The 10,149-nt window shown below is 36.4% G+C and overlaps 1 protein-coding gene, 1 long non-coding RNA gene and 1 other non-coding gene across 4 annotated transcripts; 2 read left to right on the top strand and 1 right to left on the bottom strand.

Annotated features, from left to right (window-relative positions):
• The first annotated feature begins 3,385 nt into the window (after positions 1-3,385).
• Positions 3,386-3,472, top strand: TRNAM-CAU. Its single transcript is given in 2 exon segments — positions 3,386-3,423; positions 3,437-3,472. It is a non-coding gene; the product is annotated as a tRNA-Met (tRNA).
• Positions 3,473-3,652: 180 nt separating this feature from the next.
• LOC113332047 lies at positions 3,653-5,395 on the top strand. 2 transcript variants are annotated; one of them, XR_003351303.1, is made up of 3 exons: positions 3,653-3,721; positions 3,812-4,040; positions 5,186-5,395. It is a non-coding gene; the product is annotated as an uncharacterized LOC113332047 (long non-coding RNA). The 2 variants fall into 2 exon arrangements; XR_003351301.1 differs by lacking the exon at positions 3,653-3,721 and having other exon boundaries at positions 3,792-4,040.
• A 463-nt stretch (positions 5,396-5,858) lies between these two features.
• LOC113297059 (protein YIF1B-like) lies at positions 5,859-8,374 on the bottom strand. The gene is made up of 5 exons (XM_026545463.1): positions 8,179-8,374; positions 7,198-7,370; positions 6,852-6,950; positions 6,574-6,725; positions 5,859-6,457 (listed from the first exon to the last, which is right to left on the bottom strand). The coding sequence occupies exons 2-5, from the start codon at positions 7,366-7,368 to the stop codon at positions 6,082-6,084; spliced, it is 798 nt and encodes a 265-aa protein (XP_026401248.1). The 5' UTR covers positions 7,369-7,370; positions 8,179-8,374; the 3' UTR covers positions 5,859-6,081.
• Positions 8,375-10,149: the final 1,775 nt, after the last annotated feature.

Raw genomic sequence — 10,149 nt, forward strand, 5'->3', positions numbered from 1 at the left:
AACAAAATTTCTGGTGTCTGTGTTATTTCTTTTCCGCATTATATTTATTTATATAATTAAAATATCACAGGTTGTGCGTAGTTCAATCAGTTGATAAATCCAACCTTTATCGTTGGATATAACTTGATTGACACTTGGGTATTGGTATTTGGTACCGTTCAAGTTATTTCTCATATCAATCTGGCTCACGGATTTCTATCTGTTCGATTTTCTGATTGTGTTGAGAAATAGAGATAATGCTCTTTGAGATATCTCTTGATTGAGCTCGCTTTTAAGTTGTTGCTCTCGGAATTATATTGGAGTTTATTCCATACAGATTTCCGAACGAATTATTGGGTGTGGTTGTTATACCCCCGCTTTTTCAAAGTATATGCCTTCTTGGAGCTCTTCGGGTCCAGATATTTTCCAGGCCAATTTTTATAAAACACAATGGGACTGTGTCGGTAAGGATTTAGTGGATGTGGTCCAGAATGTTTTCATAAGTGGCTTTATGCCTAGTAACCTTAATAAGACTTTTACATCTCTAATACCTAAGTCTAATGAAGCTAAATCCCCTGCTGACTTTAGGCCATTAGGTCTTTGTAACATCTCTTATAAGGTTATCTCCAAAATTTTGGCAAATAGGATCAGACCGCATTTGAAGCATATAATTTCATTATCATGCAACTTTTGTGCCTAATAGATATATTCATGACAACATTATTGTTGTTCATGAACGAATTCATACTATGAAGCATAAGGAGGGTTGGAGTGGTACAATGGCTCTTAAGTTAGATTTTTCTAAGGCATTTGATAGACTTGAATGGTCATTTTTATTAGGTATGCTTAGGAAGCTTGGTCTCAGTAGTACCTTTTGTGATCTCATTAATCAATTTATTGCTACTACTAAGATTTATGTTTTGCTGAATGGTTTGTCGTGTCAATAGTTTTCTCCCACTAGGGGTCTTAGGCAAGGGGACCCATTGTCCCCTTACCTCTTCATTATAGTCATGGATTACCTCTCTAGGTCTTTTATTCATGTTGAAACTACTCATTCTATTGCTGGAGTTAAAGCATCCAGAAGAGCTCCTGTTGTCTCTCACCTTATGTTTGCAGATGACATCTTGATATTCACCAAAGCTGATATGCACAATGTCATAGGTACGCTAAGTATTCTTCACAACTTTGGGATTTATTGAGGTCAGCTTCTGAATTTTAATAAATCTTGTGTCTATTTTAGTCATAATCTTAGTAATGGAGCTTGTCATGACATTGCGAAAGAACGAAACATGTCTAGAATAAAGGATACTGAAAAATATCTAGGTGCTCCTCTTCTTCTAGGGAGAAATAAAAATGAATCTTTCAAACCAATCCTCCAATCTTTTGGTAGTCGGCTTAAAAACTGGAAGAGTACTTTGAACCTAGCTAGCAGAATTACTACGCTTAAGAGTGTTCTTAACACTCTTCCTTCTTACCAAATGAGTTGTTTTAGGATTATTAAAGATTTGATTAGGAAAATGGATATTATACAAAGAAATTTTTGGTGGGGACATGCTGATGGTAAGGGAATTAAATTTATTGCTTGGCAGGATGTAAGTAAGCCTAAAGCTTTGGGTGGTTTAGGTTTTACAAACCTTGAGATGTTTAATCAGGCTCTTCTTAGTAAGTTAGCCTGGAAAGCTTGCACTTTAGAGGATGCCTTGTGGGTTCAGATCCATAGGGCCAAGTACTGTAAAGACGAGTCTTTTCTTCAGCTTGATAAGATGAAAGATGAATGCTCCTGGATTTAGAGGAGCATTTATTCTGGTATTGATACCATTAAGCAGTTCTCTATTTGGGATGTCAGATGTGGTACCAAGATTAACAAATGGTTAGACTGTTGGGTTATATGTTTGAATAGCCAAACTGAGCCAATTCCTGGTTTATCTAACCTTTCTCAATTTAATTTGATTTGTGACTTGTTTGTTGTAGGAAGTAGAGAATGAGATCTGAACATTGTTAATATAATATATTCACCTGATTGTGCAAGGAAAATCTTAGACATGAATGTTCCTTCTACTGGGGAAGATACTTTAGTATAGAAAATAGATAAGAAAGGAAAATTTAGTGTTAACAGTGCTTATAATACTCTATGTAATTTTAGCAGTCATGGTGATAATGCAATCTCTGTTGTTCCTTTACCAACTTGGAAAACACTCTGGTCAACTAAACTTCCCCATAGAGTACAAATTTTTATTTGGAAATGCTTAAAGGATATCTTTCCAACTAGGAATAAGATATCTAGGTAAAATTATGATATAGAGATCCACTGTAGTTTTTGTAATGCTGAGTATGAAACTTCATATCATTTATTTTTGGAATGTCCCTATGCTAGGTCTATCTGGCTAGGGATCAACATAAATACTTCGCATATTCAAAACCAATATTCTAATCTTTTACTGTGGTTGATTAGCTGGTTTAACTCTGATGGAAGTAATAACTTCATTTTTATATTCACTTGTGAAGAATTAGTATACAAGTGCATGATTGTTTTATGGATGATTTGGAAGGACAAATGTTTACTTGTTTTCCAGCAAACTACACCTAATAGAATGTGTATTATTGACAGAATTCTTAAGCTTTCTAATCAGTGTTCTGTTAATCTTAAGAGTAACATTACTAATCTTGCTTCTAGTGTGCAGGTCAAGGACTGGGTACCCCCATCTTTTATTGAAAATGAAGGTGTTGGTAGTATTGGTCTAATTATTACAAATTTTATCGGGAGGTGTCTTGGAGCAAAAGGGAGGTATTACACTGGTGGACTGAACTTGGAGTATTGAGCCGAGCAGCTGGAATGCAAGGCCATGGAAGAGGCAGTGAGATGGGCAGATGTTTTAGGTTTCAGTAGAGTAATCTTAGAGTCAGATAGTGAGACAGTAGTTAACTCTGTGAATGAACATGAGTCATCTATTCAGTGGTTCAATCAGGGTCCGATTTTAGATATTAAAAATAAAGTATGAACCAATGATTTTTGGTTCTGTAAGAAAGTACACATGCTAGGAAATAATGCTGCACATTTCCTTGCAAAAAAAGGTAAGGAGGGAGCGTAAGAACTTTGAACTTTACGATATTTTTCCACCTGATTTATAGGAGTGTCTGGAAAATGATTTTTATTCTGTACTTTCCTATTTCTTCAATAAAATTCTCTTTTGCATCGAAAGAAAGAAAAAGAAGAATAGTTAGGTGCACTACGGCTAACCATTAGGCGCTTGACTTGGAATTACCATGCTGGTTATGGACAGACTCGAATCTCGAATTTTGAACATCATAATTCCATAACTTTCGTACATACGCTCGTGTGCACTTGTCCTAGGAAATAAGCAAGAAACAAAAGTTAGTGTAACATAGTTGGGTTGTCATCACCAAAGTGGTGGTGGCGCAGTTGGCTAGCGCGTAGGTCTCATAGCTATATCGAGTAATCCTGAGGTCGAGAGTTCGAGCCTCTCTCACCCCAAAACCTTTTGATTTTTTTTTTCAGTTCAAACTGTTACATCCAACGGATCGAAAACAATCACTATTGATTAGTCTATTTTATCTCTTAACATGTGGATCGTGACATGTGAAAATGGGGTCAAGCTCTGTAGCATTCACTTTGTGTTGTCACACATGTACACTGTACTCTAGAGTCTCTCTAGACTGCAGCAAGTAATTTAATGAGAGTAAAAAAAAGTGAATTTTGTTTTCGGCGGGGGCATGTGCTAAGGTGAATACTTAATCCATTTTTAGTGCTCTTCTTTTTTAATTATTTCATTCGTCTTAAATAACTCTGTTGATGTTGTTCTTCTGTTTTCAGAAAATCTTGTTGAGAGAAGAAGAAAACAGTACTCCCCTCCCCTCCCCTCCCATAATACATACAACTCTCAAGTTCTCAGAGTAGAAGAACTTCAAAGAAAGAGAAGAATAGCACACTGTATCTAGAGAGAGAGGCAGTCAGTGCAATGAAGATAACCAAGAAGAAGAAGAAGAAGAAGAAGAAAAGCATTTTGGGAGTTGGTTTCTCTGTCCCCATAGCACCATCAAAGGTGTGATTTTTCTCCTGTTTTTCTTTGGGTTTTTTCCTTAACATGTTGAGTTATATGACACTGGATAGTATGAGCATGTATCCATTTCTTATGATTGAAGTTTTTCTTTGTTGAGATTATTAGAGAATTCAAAAACCCTGAGATTGTTTTTTGAAACTCACCATCAAATTCTTGGTCTAATTTGTAAGATTTATAAGGAATTCTTTCTCTTGTTGTTCCATGCTCCATCTTCAACATTCAATGTAAAAAACTCTTTTGTTATTTGCAAAAAACTAGGTACATTATTAACTGGATATTGTTTCAAGTTTCAACTATCAATTAGATCTTGTTTTCAAATCTCTGTCTTTTTTTTCTTTTTTAATTTTTCTAAACAAAGTACAAAGTTGAATTTAATATTATTGTTGTTGTATGAAGTTTGAACTTTTGAGTAAGCCTCTGCCTAACTAGTGTTAGCCCACCATTATGTCCCACATCAATCTAACATTACGACCGTACTAATGGACCATGGTAGGCAGTAGTACCCTATATTATATGGAGTAGACAGATAGATAGACTATGAAAGTCAAATATGATATGACTTTGGTCAAGGAGAATGGGATTGATTGTTCTGATCATGGATGACACGTGACGCTTGATAAATACTACACGTGTGGTTAGAGAAACGTCACCGGAATTCGGACCTTGCAATGCAACTGAGCCTGAGAGTGAAGTGACGCAATTTGTTTGGCATTACATTTAGATGTGGGTGTGTAAATAAGTGTGGAGAGAGAGGGATAGTGAATTGTTACTGTTCTGGTTTAGCCACTCCAACACTCAATCGTTGGATATCTCTTTCTATAGGCAGAGAGCTGACAACAACTTGTTATCTCTTTTTCTAACTTATGTCATTCAATTGATCTCATCAAAATGTATCTCCGCTTCTTTAGGGTTTTTCTCTTTTTTCTCTTCTGTTTTTAGCAACCAGTAGGACCAAATCTTTGAGAAATCAATGGCTGTAGACATTATTTGGAAAATTTATGTAGGCCCACTGCATTCATATATTGTCACGTACCACAAACTTGATGTGTTTCACAATTTCTATGTCTACTGATATTTTCACCAATGTGGTGTGTTTTTTGATTATTTGGTTTCCTTTGATCAATTAGGACCAAATGGGACATTGTTTTGATGGATGGTTCAAGATGACAATGATGGACAGAGCTATTGAGGAAGCTTCATTTCTCTTTTGATTTATTTTTGTTAGCATTTTGATGATATTGGCATGAAGTGGCTCAATCTTAGTGTATGTGTACGTAATAACCTTGTATTATACTACAATTATTTCAAAGTTCTCAAGGATTTTCGTTTTGTTGTTTAAGTTTAGTGTCGCGGTCATTTGTTGAGTCCTAATTTACAATAGTATTATATGAGTTTGGACCTTACCTTCGGGGTCATCTGGTTCACAATTTTCATAAAGTATTAGATAGTGAACATCAAAAGAATGTATGGTGTGCAATATAATTTGATCGTACTTCTATTCTCCTTAAAGTTATTGTGTTTAATGTCGATGCCTTCTCCATCTACAAATATTGGGTCTCATCCGTATCCAGCCCACATGAATGGCTGATTGCTATTGTGCAGTCATCTACAAAGTTATTATGCAGTCATCCCACGGATTTGCTATCCGCTGATGGGCAGACTGAGTGTGGCTGCGGATTCGCCAACCCAGTTAGCAGCCATACAACTCAATTTTGATCAATCCATACAGTCCACGGGAGAAGAAAAAAATGTCTACGGATGAAAAAAAAATGCCTACTGAAAAAGAAAAAAAAATCAATCTAAAGAATGGCAAGAAATAATACAATAAAGACCAGGGATGGAATGCATATCATTCAGTTTAACCACCTGCAAAATTAGCTGACTATCTTGATTACATCCAATGTACTAACTCTATTACAAATTCAACACCATTTTCCGACTTATAACATCCCTTAATTCTATTCCATGTGAAGAGAGACAGTTTATGTAGAACAACAAATCAGTGCCGCAAAAAGGAAACATTTCAAGCCCCAACACTGCCTAACCAGATGAACAATGGAAACTGAACTAAGGCCATGAAAAGCAAGAGATAATGATGCTTGCTGGAATCGTAACTTCTGACCTCTGCAAACAGAACCCTCTTCATGGTCTTCACCAAGAACACACCCATACATAAGCATGTCCAAGGCATCACAAAATAGTATGAGTAGCTCCACACAAGCCTTCCAAGAACCGCAACACACATCCCCGCAAATGCATATCCAGCGTACGCCACAATGTCCAGCAATGGAGCCTCCCCACTCCCCAACGAATACAATGAAGCTTTAAGCAAGAGGACTTGCAAAAACCAACCGACCATTCCCTTTGTGAACTGCAGACTTAGAGCTTCTGGGCTGAACCTGCATAAATGAAGGAGAGAGGAGAGAACGAGAGACGGAAAGAGTTACATACACGAACAAGATTTTGCAACTCTCGAAATAATCATATACTTAAGTTTACGAATTGTCATGCTCACTTTCCAGAAAGACCCAGCAAGAAGCCAGCAAGCACAACGTAGGTACCGAAAGCCATCAAAGGGATGTATAAATCTGGAGCATTTATATCGTATACTGGAGGTTTATATGACAGTCTTCCCCCCACTGGCTCAGTTATCCTTGTCCAATGTCCCTGAATTTAAGAGGGGGGGGGGGGGGGGGGGGGGGGGGGGGGGGGGGGGGGGGGAGAAAATTTATGTTAAATGACTTCCAGAACAGAAAACTAGCCAGCAGAAGAAGGGAGAATTCTAGTTCTTACCCGATGTAAGAAGGGAAACAATACAACTTTCAGCTTGTTCCTTACGTACTGGTCATTCACTTGGAAATAGTACTGAGGATCAGAGAAGTACCTGCTTATCTGCATAATGTGATAAAGTGATAAGACCACTCTCCAATCTATTACCAAAGCCATACAAACAAAAATCTATTACTAGAAAACTCGCTACCAAAATCCTTTCTGATCAATCAAACTGTTAATTGGTAATGGTCAAGACATACAATTATTGAAACAAGGCTCAAATAAAGAGTTTTTATTGTGGCTATGAAGCTATCCACTTATAACGGCAAAAGTAGATACAAACTTTCTTCCAAGATAGTTTACATACATTGCTCTGCACGTACTCGGAGCTTGATCCAAAGATTTTCTCTCCATATGCACCTAGTCCAGCTCTGATGAACTTTGAGCCAGCTCCATAAGTTGCACTGTCAAATGGATTAGGCTGAGGGTTTAGTGGTGGTCTTGGTCCCCCGCCTTGACCTCCCAAATTGTCATACATTGCTACAAATACACATCGAATGATGAATCATAATAAGATTAAGTCAGCAAGAGTAAGACCTCGGAAGACAAATCCACGGATACGAAACATCAACACAAACACAGATAAGAACAAGAATATAAACCATGCCCTTTTGGTTTGGTTAGTTATAACATTCTAATCTCCAACACATGAACATATCATTAGAATTCCATTTTTAAGCATGTTCCAATACAACAAAATGATTATCTCATATTACCAGGAACTACATATAACAAGCATTCCAGTTCTTCTGTTTCGGTTAAATTATCAATTTGGACAAACTGGCAGCTAGACCATTGCCTGAAGAAAGTTAGCTATTCCCTTTGGGGACAATTGCGTTTTCCAGTCGACACCAAGCTTCTTAAGAATTTCCATCACATATTTGATGTATTTGTTAGTCAAACATCATACTTAGTATGTGGTGATTAAGAACGCAGTTGTCAATCCAGTCATTTTGCAGTATTGTTGTTACTCCTGTTTGCCTTTTAGATTGTTCAGTGGTTACAACTCAAACAGAGACAAAATATAATCGAATCACGAAAACACAAATACTTCATTTCTAATTTCTATTAGGGTTTCAAGATTCTTCCAGAATCCGTAAAACAACAATCCTTACATAACCCTAAATACAAAATCAGGTCTCAGATCGTAATTATTCAAAGTACGACATAGACTTTCATAAATCGTCATACAAGTAAATAGAAATTCAACCCAATTCAGAAAAATAATAATCATGAAGTGAAAAAACACGATAAAGAAAAAACGCAGATCTGAATCAAGAGAACAAACCTTTTTCAGACGATACTGTAGCTCGAGTAAATATTCAATGAATTCTGATGAATTTAACAAACCAGATCTGATTCTTGATGACTTCAAGATTTTTTAAAGAACTCGGCACGATTTTTAGAGAACTTTAGAAGAGGAACTAGTGAATTTCCCCCTTTTTTCAATCAGGTTTTCTTTTGTTTAGTTTTCCCTTGTCGACGAAGTAAAAGTGGCAGCACATACATACTGTTAAAGGCACCGAACTTTAAAACAGTGGGCACGCATCGGTAGCATTGGAACTGTAGTCGAGAATCGAGATACACCCCATTTACGCCATGTTTAAAACCCCGTTACAAAGTTTCTTTCATCTTCTTTCTCTTTACGAATCAATTACAAAGTTTCTTCTTTTTCCGCCCATTTATAAGCGGTCAACATCGCATTTGTCATCACAATTAATAGTACATTTGGATACAAATCTGTTTCTGATTCCTGCTTCTCCAGAAGTCGAAGTCAGAAGCAAAAATATTTTGCTTCACAAAAAATTAACTTTTCGACTTCTGGAAGTTATTTTGAAATCTGACAGCCATACTAATTTCTGACTTTTCGACTTTCAGAAGTCGAAAAGTTACTTCTGGTTTGATATCCAGACAGCCTATAAGAGTACTTGAGCATCAGATCATATACATTCGACGAAGTAATTGTTTCGGGGGAAAATGGTATGACACTCTCATCGGTTGGATTGGTATTGCAGTCCGGATATAAAGGTTCAACGAGGAGAATCAATTTCATTGAACTGAAGTGGGATATTTAAATGATTTTATTAATTTTAGAATGCGATTCAAGATGGTATATTGATTGATTACTGAATTCTAAACCTAACTGACTTTCGCAGACGTTGCAGCTGCACTTAGTTGGTGCAACAAGCCTTTAAACCGCTAGGTGATCCTAACGGCTGATTAGTGTCTTGGGAGGATTTACAAGAGATATACCCACAAAACCTAAAATTCAGTTATAATTGTTTTAATCTTCATCTAAATCTTGAGGACGATCATGGGGTGCTTGTATTGTGTTAAGTTCCGAGAAGTTTTCCTTCATACTCACATAGCTTTCATAAAACTTGAATTTTGTAAGCAGATCAATGACGTAGTTTATCTTTGCATATTGCTCCTACAAAAAACAGACAAAAGTAGGTTAGTGTTTTTTATGAAGATTACAAGAGGTTTCCTAAAATCAAGGTAACGCACGGGATGTGAGTCCAGCTATTTTTCGGTCTTTATTATGGCATAATACGGTCGAGGGGTGAAATTGGTATAAGATGTGCTTATCCGTTCGTGAATGTTTATTGCTGAAGTCATACATAGATCACTTCTTATTAGTTCGTTAATAAGGGATCTAAATCCGCAGAGAAGAGAGGTATTGAAGTCGCCACCTGACTAAGGGGAATCATAACCCTTTTTTAACTAGTTTGAATTCTTTTGGAAAGATAAAATCTAGTTGTGACTTACATGTTCATGGTCTGCTATGAGGGAGTCTGAGTAAGGAGATTCTAGTACGGAACGGGTAGGTGTTAGGCGTAAAAGCACCAACATTCTTTGTTAGTTGAAAACATAAAAGAATGTGTAACATAAGTATGAAAAATAAAATCGTCTCACCACTACTATGACGTTTCTTTTGTTTCATGTATTAAAAAAAAAAAACTAATTACAAAGCCAGTGACTCAATCAAATTGAATATGATACAAACTTCATTAATGAATCTAATTTGTCAGAAATTCATCAACACTAAGACTAAGATCGTATTTGAGTTGGAATCCCAGATGTTGAATCTTAACACTAAGACTAAGAATATTTCAGCGGAAATCCAAAATATCAAAATTAAACTAAGATTAAGAGTATTTCAGTCAGAGATTATGTATATATACAATAGCCAAACATTGAACCCAATACCACATTGAAACTTAACACTAAGATTATGAGTATTTCATTCACAGTGTAT

This window comes from Papaver somniferum, chromosome 1 (assembly GCF_003573695.1).
Source record: "Papaver somniferum cultivar HN1 chromosome 1, ASM357369v1, whole genome shotgun sequence".
Classification (NCBI taxonomy): domain Eukaryota; kingdom Viridiplantae; phylum Streptophyta; class Magnoliopsida; order Ranunculales; family Papaveraceae; genus Papaver; species Papaver somniferum.

What these genes read in the sequence shown, in the direction of transcription:
- LOC113297059 (XM_026545463.1), bottom strand. Translation starts at nt 7,368, where the DNA reads ATGTATGACAATTTGGGAGGTCAAGGCGGGGGACCAAGACCACCACTA. An exon ending in CCGAGTACGTGCAGAGCAAT is followed by an intron (nt 6,951 to 7,197) that starts GTATGTAAACTA and finishes CACATTATGCAG; the next exon opens with ATAAGCAGGTACTTCTCTGA. An exon ending in TGTTTCCCTTCTTACATCGG is followed by an intron (nt 6,726 to 6,851) that starts GTAAGAACTAGA and finishes TCTTAAATTCAG; the next exon opens with GGACATTGGACAAGGATAAC.